We start from the raw sequence: 12,801 nt of genomic DNA on the forward strand, positions 1-12,801 counted from the left end.
CATGATACGAACGCACCTGGAGTCATGCCTCCCTCCCCACGGGCAACCCAATGTGCACCTTCACCAGCGCAGCGTGCCCATCGTGCCCGTCCTGCCTCTGATCATCCCAGCTAGAGACCTTGAGGTTGTCCCTGACTCCCCACCCCGCTCCCCTCCATGCCCTCAGGTTTCCCAGTCTAGTCCATGCTACCATTGAAATCTCCCTGAAACCTGAACCGCCCTCTCCTCTCCCTCCGCCACACTCCCAGCTCAGGCCCTCAATGGCTTTTACTCCCTCTGCTCTCTGCCCCTCCTCCAGCCCCAAACTGCTCTGCTCCAGCCTCTTCTTGCTTCCCTTCCCCTCACTCTGATGATCCCCTCCTCCCTCCCTCCTTTCCAGCAATGTCCTAGCATGTCCAGGCCTCTGTAGACTGTGTCCCCTGTCTTCCACACTGACTCTCCCCTTCCTTTCTCAGATAATCTTCTTGGAAGAATCGTCCACACTCTCTATGGCGCCATCACTTCATCAAACCACCATCATCTGGCTTCGCCCTCCTGCTCCCATAGCCAAGTCCCCAGCGCCTGTCTGTTTCCCACAAAGCAGATAAGCTTCAGATCTGTGTGCAGCGGTACTCGCTGCTCACAGCCCCCTCCTTCTGGGGCTGCCCATTGCCTCCTGCTCTCTGTCAGCACTGCTTCACCTCCTTGCTGGCTGCTCTCTGCCATGCCTCCTCTCCATCATCTGTCGTCACCCACCTCTTGCTCCACACGCCCAACCAGAGAATCCATCCGCTCCCATGCCTTCAGCTGCCTACAGCTAAGGCGGACTCCCATGTTTGGATCTCCATCCCAGGATCCTCGATGGAGCCCCAGATCTTTACATACAACTGCCCACAAGACAGCTGGATGCGTCGCAAACACTTCAAGTCAGTATGTCCAAAACCACTGACCCTTTTGCGGCAAATCTGCACCTCCCTCCATGCCCCTGCCAATAGCACCTTAGATATCCCTGGCTCCTCCCCGCCCCCCCCCCCGCCACTCTCTGGGTACAGCCTCCATGTTCTGCCGAGTCTGTTACCTCCTAGACACCCCCTGGTGTGCCACCCTTCTTCACGCCCACCTCCACTTCCACGGAGCAAGCTCTTGGTCCCCTCCTGGTCACCTGACCTTCCTGCCTCCAGTCTTGCTTATTTTATGTTATCCTCTCCTAGCCTGCTCCTGCCCCTGGCCTGCTTCTCCATCATCTGCAGGACTCTTAGCTTGGGTCTGGGTCCTGTGACATGCCTTCCCTTCTCTCTCTCCTTGACTCTGCCTCCCCGTGCTTCAGCCAGCCGGACACTTTGAGGGCCCAGAACGCCCTCGCTTTGCCTGGCTAACTCCTTCTCACCCTTCCAGCCTAGAGCAGGTGCCACCTCCTGTCAGGCCGGTGCTTCCTCGAGGCTCGCAAGGCCCCAGCTGCCCCTCCCCATAGCAGCTTGTTTTCTGGCCCACGGGTATCCGGCCTGTGAACTTTTTCAGAAAGAGCCTGGATCTCACTCACGCATCCATCTTTGTCTCCCCAGGCTAGCAGCTCAGGTAATTGGTGGGCGATTAATAGGTGCTTCAGTGAATACTTATCTCCCTGCCAGGTGACTGTTTGTTTACTTGCTCTGAGCTCCTCCAGGGCAAAAATCTTGTCTTTGCTATCTTTTTCCAGCATCTTTCTCACACTTAGTGCTATACAGATGTTTATGAACAGAGACATTTCTCCAAAGAAGATATACAGCCTGCCAACAAACACATGAAAGAATGCTCAACATCATTAAACATTAGAGAAATGCAAATCAAAACTACAATGAGATATCATCTCACACCAGTCAGAATGGCCATCATCAAAAAATCTAGAAACAATAAATGCTGGAGAGGGTGTGGAGAAAAGGGAACACTCTTGCACTGCTGGTGGGAATGTGAATTGGTACAGCCACTATGGAGAACAGTATGGAGGTTCCTTAAAAAACTACAAATAGAACTACCATATGACCCAGCAATCCCAGTACTGGGCATATACCCTGAGAAAACCATAATTCAAAAAGTGTCATGTACCAAAATGTTCATTGCAGCTCTATTTACAATAGCCCGGAGATGGATACAACCTAAGTGTCCATCATCGGATGAATGGGTAAAGAAGATGTGGCACATATATACAATGGAATATTACTCAGACATAAAAAGAAAGGAAATTGAGCTATTTGTAATGAGGTGGATAGACCTAGAGTCTGTCATACAGAGTGAAGTAAGTCAGAAAGAGAAAGACAAATACCGTATGCTAACACATATATATGGAATTTAAGAAAAAAAATGTCATGAAGAACCAAGGGGTAAAACAGGAATAAAGACGCAGACCTACTAGAGAATGGACTTGAGGATATGGGGAGGAGGAAGGGTAAGCTGTGACAAAGCGAGAGAGAGGCATGGACATGTATACACTACCAAATATAAGGTAGATAGCTAGTGGGAAGCAGCCGCATGGCACAGGGAGATCAGCTCGGTGCTTTGTGACTTCCTGGAGGGGTGGGATAGGGAGGGTGGGAGGGAGGGAGACGCAAGAGGGAAGAGATATGGGAACATATGTATATGTATAACTGATTCACTTTGTTATAAAGCAGAAACTAACACACCATTGTAAAGCAATTATACTCTAATAAATATGTAAAAAAAAAAAAAAAAAAGACAATGAGCGTGTACCAAGGTGGCGGACCCCACCCTTCTCCACGGTTTCCAAGAGTAGCTTGGAGTCTAACAAAACCTGCCATATATATACATATATACACACACATATATATATATATATATATACACACACACACATATATATATATATATATATATATATAGTCTTCTGTCAATCAAAAGATTTACTCCCTATCCATCTTAAAGTTAGCAAGTTGGGGGAGGAGAGAGGTGCGCGTGGAATGCAGAGGCAAGTATGATGGGTAGAATATTGTGGGAATCAGCATGGCCTGAGACCGCTGAGGCATGTTCGGACTCAGGACCCTGCAAACCTCGAGGAGGGAGTGAAGGAGTGAGGCCCCGTAGGCCCGTTGGTGGACGCTGGGGAGCACGGGAGAGAGGGGCTAGTTGTGAACGATCTTGGGCCGCGGAGGGGGAGTGGGCGGGGCGCGGGGCGTCCGCAGCCCGCCCTCCGCCCGCTCCCCGCCCCTCGGGCGGCTCCCTGCGCTCCTCTTACTTAACCTGCCGGCGGCGACGGCATTCGCACTCCCGCACCGCTCGATCGAGCGCTCCGCGCCACCTCTCGCTCCATGGCGCTCCTCGGGCAGCTACTGCCCCTCGCCCTGGCACTGGCCCTGGGCCCCGCCGCCACGCCAGCGAGCCCCGCCAAATCTCCCTACCAGCTGGTGCTGCAACACAGCCGCCTCCGGGGTCGGCAGCACGGGTAAGAGGGCGCCCCATGGGGGGCGGAGGGACTGGGCGTCGGGGCCGTCGGAGCGGGCTGGGGGCGCCGGAGACAAAGCCCGAGCCTAAAGCAGGCTGTGTGGGACGCTCGGAGGGACCAGCTCTGCAGGAGGTGGAGGGAGGGAGGCGGGGACGATGGAGGAAAGTCAGCAGGAGGCACTGTGTAGAGGAAGCGGATGGGAGAGCTGACCCGTCACCCCAACTCAGGCCAAGAGCGTGAGAGGGACCCCGGGCTTTGAGCTTCTCCCAGCGGAGAGCGCTTGGCAGCTCTCTGCCCCGAATCACCGTGGGAAGGTGGCCAGGGCAGAGAGGGAGCCCACCCAGCAGGGCACAGATTCCAGTCCAGCCAGGTCCTTGTCCAGTACCTTCAGCTGTGTCGCTGGGGCCACACAAGCTGGCAGCAACCGAGGCCCCCAGGCTCCTGTTCACCTGTCCAGGCCTACACCCGCGACCTGGCACCAGACAGTGCTCTCCAGGCGCAGCAAGGGCAGTGCGGCATCTGCTCCCCAGGCAGATGAAGAGCAGGAGAGTGCGCTGAGCCTCGCACACATTGTACAGATGGGGAAACAGTCTGGAGGGGACACACCACTTCCCCACAGACCTTCAGTACGTACTGGAGCAGGGATTGGAATCGCTCTTAAAACACTGGCTGGGTTTGTAAATTTGGGACATTATCATTGCAGATATCCCCTTGAGACACTGAAGATGTGTTGGTTTTAGGGGGCAAACCCAGGCAAAAGGTCTGACCTGGTAAAGACCCTGGCCCAGACGCAGGCAGGGGTGGGCAGTGTTTCTACATCCCAAACTAGGCCCTCCCGCTTCACACGTAGCCAGGCTGTGCTGCAGCTTACAGCCCACCTGGGTGCACCGCCTCCTTTTTCACAACTAGGTAGAACTGTATGTGGACAGTCGTGTCACGGCCCGAATGCCATTGGGTCTGGCATTTGCTCCCAGGTGGTTCCCAGACCACCAAGTGACTGGGCAGATCTGTACTCAGATCAAAACTCACCATTGGAAGTGATCAGTGTTGTCTCCATAGGGCTTTACAAAGCCTTGGCTCCCCGCCCTTCAAAGCGCCCCCTCCTTGGGAGCAGTCATCCTTGTACCCTCTGCCTGTGTGTGGCCTTGTGGCCTTACTTGGCCGTTCAGGTGCCCGGGGCTGTGGGGAGGGGACTGATGAGAGTGAGTCTGACCCCTCTGCAGAGTGAAAGCCATCCAGGCCGTGCTACAGCCTCAGCACCCTGCAAGAGAGAGGAGAGCACAGGGGATGTCCCGGGGGCTTTCGCGAAGTGAAAGATGCCCCTTTGACTTAGGCCGGGTACAGAAGGGTGAGGGGACAGGGCAGAAAGACGAGGGGGAGACGAGGCATAAAGTCAGAATGTGAGCACCTGGCATTGTCATTGTCTCTGCCCAGCTCACCATCGTCCCTCTGCCTTTCTTACCTATGGAGCATGTCCTGTTTGGGTGCTGCAGTCCTCCTGGGAGGTTTCTGTTCCTGCTGTATCTTCTTAGGCACTAAGTCAAGAAGAAGCCCCAATAGCATGCCCTGCAGCACTGTTACCTGGAATGGAAGCTTCCCCAATGGTGTTGACAGGGTTCCAGCAGGAGCCACCTCTGCGGCAGGCCTCCTTCCTGTCAAAGCCCAGAAAAGCCACAGACCAGCTGGAAAATAGGTTTTCTTTTTCTTTTTTAAATGCACATGCTCTTTATTTTAAAGTTCAGACATTAGATCAATTTCCTCCCTCCCCGCCCTCCCCCCACCCCTGCAGGCTAATCCTCTCGATTAGCTGCTTGCAGTGCAGTTGGAAAGGCCTATAGTGATCTGTGATGGACGGGATGGTCTAAGCAGTCCCTGGTGTGCACCCTCCCCCAATAAAGTCTGGACACGCAGGCAGGTGAACTGTGACAAACAGCTGCAGACACAGTTGCGTTTACTCTGATCTAAGTGTCCCTGAAAACCTCACAGGGCTGCCTGACTTTGCCCTTGTGGGTGGCACCCTGTGCAAAATGGATAACCGTGTTCAAACTCCCGCCATCTTTTAAAGTGAGATCTGGTGGGAAGGGAAAGGTAAGCTCTTCTTTAACGGAAATGTATGTGTGCTTCACATGGCGTGAAGGAAGAAATAATAAGCAGGCCCTCCTCACCCTTTATCACTGTCACCACTTTCGCTTTCATCTATTACCACAACACAGTGAGCTCTGTAGTGTGCGTTCCCATTTTACAGATGGAGAAACTGTGGCTTGGTGAGGTGGAGTGACTTAGTCCAAACACAGAAATATGTTGGGAAACTAGGGACTACGATGTGGTCTCTTGACTCCCGGCTGTTATCTGTGTTGCTATAGGGAAGGAAAAAAAACAGTACTGAAAGAGAAGTAAAAATGCAGTCACACTTCCAAATATCAACAACCAAAACTGGACTGAATTTTCTGAAGCAGTTGATTTTCAAATCCAAGTTGAACAGCAGAGCTGTTGTGCTTGAGGTAGAAGGCCCAGAAATGGGGTGCTCATTTTGATTAAACTTCAGCATAAATTTCCTGTGTACACAGCCCACCCCTCCCACCCCGATGTGAGAGGGAGTACGTCACAGAGACCCCCAGCCTCCGCTCCTGTCTCAAAGGGCAGCGGCAGTGGAAACTCGCTCCGCAGAGGAATGTTGGAGCCACATCCACAAGAGACACTGAAGATTTTGCCAAACGCCTACGGAAAGTTGCAGGGAATTCATCAACAGTAATTGTTTCCTGCTTGGTCAGATAGAAGAACTTCTGACATTGTACAGCAATAAACAGCACCTACAGCTGGAGTGTGGCCAGCGGGGACTCTCTCAGGGTTATCTGGGACTGCTGTAACCTATGAATGCCGAGCAGCAAACTGAGAAGCAAGTTGGCTTCTGTAAAAATCCTCTGGAGGCTGTGGGCATTTGGTCAGACTCAGCCAGGAGCAAGGGGATAAGGGCTGTTCTCCCTGCTGGCCTGCGGTTTCCTCTCTAGCCTCAGCTTCTCTCACCCTCAGGTTCTTAACAGTAACTCACTAATGTTTACTGGGCTTCCTTGGCCCACTCACCTTTGCCTGCTGAACCATGAACTGGACAAGAGGTGACATCCAGGTGGTAGAAGAGACAGGGCAGAGAGGTAAAGGGTCAGTGTGCCCTCCCACCCAATAACCTGACTCTGAGTATTTGAGAATTGACCAAGTTCCTGTAGCCATGTGATGGGGACGGCAGGTGCTGCCCTCACTGCGGTATCAGTGTCTTCCCGAAAAACACCATGCATCTCAAATGAGGCCAATTGATTATATTTGTAAGGTATCAGAGGAAATGATATTTAGAACTGACACCTGAGGTTCTCTGGGCGTAGAGGTTTTGTGAAAGCCCGCAGTCTCTCCGCTTTGCTTTTCTCTGGCTTGTGATTCAGCCAGGTGAACTGCCTGCCTCCGGCTCAGGAAGACTGCCTCCACTTGTCACCACACAGCCACAGCTGCCTCCTTCCCCAGGGGCTCCCAGTAACTGTCCTGCCACCACATGGCCTGAGCATGGTTTGGGTCAGAACTTGGTACACCGGGTAAAATAGGCAAAGACAAAAGCCCACGTCTCTGGGAAAGCGGACTTCTCAGCAGAACCTGGGTGTTTGCGCAGGGTCGCTCAGGATGCTTCTGAGCTGGGTGCTCCTGGGAGCAGGTCATTCCAGGCCCTGCTGCACCTGATCTGGTGCTCAGCCGCATCTAGAACATGAAAGAAAGAACAAGGCAGCACACCTTCCCTCGGGGTTCTTTGGAGGGTAATTGAAGAGAAGACATACACGCCCTGATCAGTTTTGGGTTCTGTTTGGTAGCCAGCGTCAAACAAGGGCTGTATCACTGGTCAGAGGTGGACAGAAGTGTGTCACCTGGGGCACTGGAAGAGGGCTTTCTGCGGGGAGTGGGATGCAAGCCGGGGCCTAAGTAATAAACGACTGAGTTCAGTGAGTGAGCATCTCCTTCCAAGGTCCTGACAGCAGCTGGCCATGCCCCCTAGTTTCCAGGGTGGACGCTTCAGATAGGCCGTGTTTGGGAGCCAGGCAACTGCCTAGGGACGCAGAGGATGTCTGTGTGTGGAGCTGCCTGGGAGGTGCTGGGGCCCGGACCTCATGACCACGGGACCAGCAATGCCCACAGGGAGGCCAGGTTAAAGCCTGTGAAAGTTTGGGCTCCGTGTGGAGGAGAGGTGCAGAGGAAGGCTGGGGGGCCTCTCTAAGCTGCTGTTCTTAGCAAGCACACCACTTTTACTTAGCTGATATTCTCCATCTATAACACAGAGTCTAAAATTTTTAAGATGTTTGTAGTTACACTTACCAAATGTCTGTGTCAAAGAAGAATGCTTAAATGAAATTACATCACTGTATGAGATATACTTTGACAATTTTTAAATCGGTGGGGGGGGATATTTTCAGGGGGATGCTGGAAATCTAGGTCATGAGGGCCAGAATGTACCCCCAAGTCAGCCCCTGGAACCAAGACCGAAATGACTGTATCTTCTCCATATCTAGAACATTCTGGTGACCCAGGAGGGCCCACGTGGTGGGAAGGATGTGGAGGTGGGTGGACATGCTGACCATCTTGCTAACACGGCAGCTTTTGTTTTCAGCCCCAACGTGTGCGCTGTGCAGAAGGTCATTGGCACCAACAAGAAGTACTTCACCAACTGCAAGCAGTGGTACCAGAGAAAGATCTGCGGCAAATCCACGTGAGTATCTGGAACTACCCGAGACCGCCAGCCACTGGGGAGGCTGCCCTCGATGTGCACGGACTGCAGTCGCCCCTGGGCGTGGGCTAGCCTTCTGGAGCCATGAAGATGCGTGTGCAGACATGTCAGGGGACTGTGTGCTTGGGAGTGGTGTTTTTTGTAGGCTGACCAATTTTGTTTTTCATTTTTAAGGCTCCTGACAATACTTGGATACATTTTTCAGGGCTGACTTGGGATTGCAAGAAACATGAAACATGGTGTGCGTGTGTGTGTGTGTGTGTGTGTGTGTGTGCTTCCTAATCCTCACTAAGTGATACAAACACAAATATTCAGTGGAGAAGCCATCAGCCTCTGACTCTGGGAAAGAAGGCCCATTGGTGAGCTTATACCCGCTTCCTGCTCTGCAATCCAAAAGACTTAGAGCGCCTAGAAATAGGCGCATAATAAGACAGCATAGCGTATTAAGAACACAGGCTCAGACTCCCTGATTCAAAGGCTGGCTCTGCCACTTACCTGGGCAGGTGGCTTCACCTTTGGAATCCTCAATTGCCTCATCTGTAAAGTGGGAATAACAGTAGGACTACCTTACGTGATTGTTATGAGGATTGAATGAAATAATGCACAGAAGAGGCTAAATTAGGTACCTGGCGCATAGTAAGTGCTCAGTAAATGCCATCTGCTGTTATTTGCAAATCTCAGCCTTCCTCAAATGGAAGTGAGACACGGGGGGTGTGGACACCTGTGGTTACAGGAGGCCTTGCTGGTGCCTCTGTCAACACAGCACGGAGGTAGACGGCATTCACCCCAACTGCCCTGCGGCCTGCGTGTTCTAACAGAATTCTGGGGAAAGCTAATCTATTTTCGCACCAACCATCAAAAGATCTCAAAGCTGGCTCTCTCCTATAGACAGGAAGATGTGCCGTGCATAACTCCCTGAGCCACTTGTGAGGAACGGACCTTCTTCTCATCTGTGTAATGAGAGGATTAAGAGATGCTAAGCCATGATCTTGAAGCCTTCCCCATGTTAGGGATTTTTAAATGTATTGCTTGTGACTTGCTTTTGAGCAGATGTCTCCTCTAACTGAAGGAAGGGAAAACGCTCTTTCCTTGAGATGTACCTGGAAATAAATATCCCAACTTGTGACCCTGACTGTGTCCTAACACAGTTATCAACTCTAGTATGGATCAGGGAAATTGTAGATCAGGGCAGAGGTGGGGAGAGACCAGTAGCTCCCTGCGAGCCTGTCAAGGGCAGGGCCATGACAATTGGTTCCCCACTTGACCAAGCCCAGCCACAAAGGCAAGAGTTGAGTGAGCTAAGAGGACCCACCTCCCAGGTTTAGTGAACAAACAAACCCCCAGCTAGAATTCTTGCTGCTGTGGACAAAAAGAGATTATGCAAATAATATACCACACATCCTTACCTGGAACCCAAGTTAAAAAAAAAAAAAGAATACCTTCAGTACTCTTTGACTTTTCCCATGTGTGTATATTATTTACTAAAATAAGCAATTAATTACTTAATTAAACTCAGAGCCAGGCCTCACATAATTGCTTCTTGGAAGATGACCAAAGCCCTGGTATCAAGCATCTCAGAGCCCTGGGTTTCAAGATGCCACCTTTTTGTTCTTTCTGGTTTCCCTAAAAATGGGACCTACTTAGGATGTCAAGCTGGCAACAGGGTGGCGTTGGCCATGGTATTTCAGGGTGGCCCGTGTTGAAGCGTTTGTCTGACTAGTTAACAGTAGCTTGGGAATATTCCCCAGCAGTTCCCAGGTTGACGCTGTTGTGGGTGATGAGTCGCCTTGACTTATTGGCTCTCGGTACCTGCACCCTTCTCCACTGATGTGCCAGGACGGGTGCAGGCGGCACAGCTGCATGTTGGCCAAATGTTCTTGATAAGGGGTCATTAAGGTGTGATGGTGCAGCACCAGTGAGCACAGGGCACTGGGGGAAGGAATAGACAGGTAGGTGTGGGTGGGGAAATGGAGGTGTAGAGCAGGGCCAAGCAGAGCCCAGGGCCCAGTCCCAGCCATTGAGCTGGTCTTACAAAGCCAGAGGGGATGACCTGCACTTACAACTCTGCGATGTTCTGTTGCTTTGGGCAGCTTAAAAAAGAGGAAATCGGGGGCTTCCCTGGTGGTGCAGTGGTTGAGAGTCCGCCTGCCGATGCAGGGGACACGGGTTCGTGCCCCGGTCTGGGGGGATCCCACATGCCACGGAGCGGCTGGGCCCGTGAGCCATGGCCGCTGAGCCTGCGCGTCCGGAGCCTGTGCTCCGCAACGGGAGAGGCCACGGCAGTGAGAGGCCTGTGTACCGCAAAAAATAATAATAATAAAAAAAGAGGAAATGGGGACAGAAAATCATGAGTTGATTAAAAAAAAAACTTCACGATCCAGGATAAGAAGGTCCCTTCCTGGAACATTGCGTGCAGCGTCAGGAAGGTGAAGCTGACCGGGGAGAAATCCAGAGAACTCAGGGAGGGAAAGGGGAAGGGGTTGGATTCATCTCCACTGTCCCCGAGAGAGCTGAGAAGGGGCAGCCTTGTAGTTTGCTTGTGCCCGGGATTAAGACCCATGAAGGGGCTGCCATCTGGGCACCGGGAATTCAGTGCCATAGCTGGTCAGGAGAGGAGAGGGTTGTGCTGGCTGGAGTTGATGTCATCCTGGTGACAGTGGGTCCTTTGGTGCATTTATTTGGGAGATGACCAGACTGGGAAACCGCAAGCATGGTTGTGGTGGGAGCAAAGAGGGCATTCTCAGCATGTGGTCAGCCTGGGCAGTGGGGATCTTCCTAGCGTGACTCCAGGGAAGAGGCTGGGGCAGAGGAGTGCACTGGGATGCACGGCAGCAAAGGTCACCAGGGGGCCCAGGACCCACAGGAGAATTTGAACTTGAAAGCAGATAATTGGCGCTAAGTACAGGACCAAGGGATGAAGGCTTTGCCGGGTGAGGTCACGCAGAGACCCAGGAGCCTGGAGCCAAATGTCTGCTGCAGTGAGGCCCCGACTCCACCTCCACAGAGGGAGGGAGGGAAATGGCCACATTCAGCACTCAGCACTCCCATCAGGCCACCGCATCCATCATCTTTAGACGATAGCTTTTCTGTATTACCGAAAAGAGTCTTGGTGCTGTTTGTCGAGCCTGATGCATGGATTTTATTATAGGAAGTAGTTACCAGTGGGCCCCTATTTAGTGACTTGAGTGAATTTTATTACTTAGAAATTCATTTAACTTCGGATCCTAAAGAGCGCCAGTGTGATACAACAGCTAATCAAGCAAAGAGGGTCATTTCAGTCCTCGGTGATGATCAGTAACCATAACATTTTTACATACAGCAGCTGAAGCAGTGGTGCAGGAAATTGTGCTCAGGAAGCCTGGCTGCCTCTGACAGGCCTTCTTCGTAGAAGCCCCGGCAAGAGGGAGGTCCATTTAACAGCCAAGTCAGAGCTGACATCATGGGGATGTAATGAATCATAGCAAGAGCTCAGGCATCCTCAGTGTGGCACAGGGAGGGCCAGCGCAGGAGCTAGCAGGTAGGGGTGGCAGCTGCCCATTCCAAAAGGCTTAACGTTGTTTCACAAGCAGCGCAATTCACAAGCACAGTAGCCAAGATGAGCTGGCAGGACATTCCCCCTTCTCTAGTAGCAAGCATTGCTTTGCCCAAGGGCTGAAATATTAATACTTCTTCAGCACTGCCTTCAAGTTTAGACATTTCACTTCTACCAAAGCCAGCTGGTGTATGGTCGAGATTTTCCATCATTTGGCAGAGCTGTTACCTGTAGATCTTATTCGGGCAGGGCACCCAGGGACATCTGCAGTGAAGCTGAGGAAGAGCCTTCCTTTCCTCCCTCTCCTGTATCCCACAGCCTCGGTCCCAAGAGGATAAAGAAGAGGATGGTGAGAAGCCATCTAGGGGTGACAAGCTATCCTCAGACCCACACCAGCACCTCCTTCCCTGTTTCATATTCCCTGTGCAGCCCCCTGGGACCGCGTGGCTAACCTGCTCTGAAATAACTCAGGTTTGACATATGCCAAACACCTCTGTTGTGCAGTGCTTCTGAAGGTTCTCTCCCATTCTGTAGACTCCTAGGAGTCAGCTTAGCTGACAGGGAATCTTGTTCTGTTGAGTATTTACATGAACCCATGTACCATTTGGGGTAAGTCCCTATGGTAGGCAGAATAATGACCCCCTAAAGCTGTCTACATCCTCACTCCTGAACCTGTGAATATGTTACCTTACAAAGGAAAAGAGACTTTGCGGATATGGTTAAGTTAAGAATCTTGGAGGGGGTGGGGGGGAGATGATTATCCTGAATTATCTGATGAGTCTAATATAATCATAAGGGTCCTTGTAAGAGGAAAGCAGGAGGGTTAGAGTCAGAGAAGGAGATATGACAATGAAAACTGAAGTTGGAGTGATGTGACCACAAGCCAAGAAATGCAGGCAGCCTCTAGAACTGGAGAAGACAAGGAGTAGGTTCTCCCCTAGGACCTCTGGAAGGAATACGGCCTTTGGTTTTAGCCTCGTAAGGCCAAATTCTGACTCTAACATCCAGAATTGTAAGATAAATTTTGTGGTTTTAAGTCCCTAAATTTGTGATTTGTTCTAACCACAATGGACCCTATCTATTAACTTTCATAGCTGTGTT

At 51.7% G+C, this 12,801-nt stretch overlaps 1 protein-coding gene across 1 annotated transcript in view; it reads left to right on the forward strand.

Annotated features, from left to right (window-relative positions):
• Nucleotides 1-3,226: 3,226 nt before the first annotated feature.
• Nucleotides 3,227-12,801, forward strand: part of TGFBI (transforming growth factor beta induced) — a 32,455-nt gene continuing 22,880 nt past the window's right edge. The window contains exons 1-2 of the mRNA XM_082651898.1: nt 3,227-3,412; nt 8,052-8,150. Coding sequence (XP_082508024.1) covers nt 3,279-3,412; nt 8,052-8,150 — 233 coding nt within the window. The 5' untranslated portion in view covers nt 3,227-3,278. The remainder of the gene's footprint in view (nt 3,413-8,051; nt 8,151-12,801) is intronic.

This window comes from Grampus griseus (assembly GCF_964374135.1).
Source record: "Grampus griseus genome assembly, chromosome: 3".
NCBI classification, from domain to species: domain Eukaryota; kingdom Metazoa; phylum Chordata; class Mammalia; order Artiodactyla; family Delphinidae; genus Grampus; species Grampus griseus.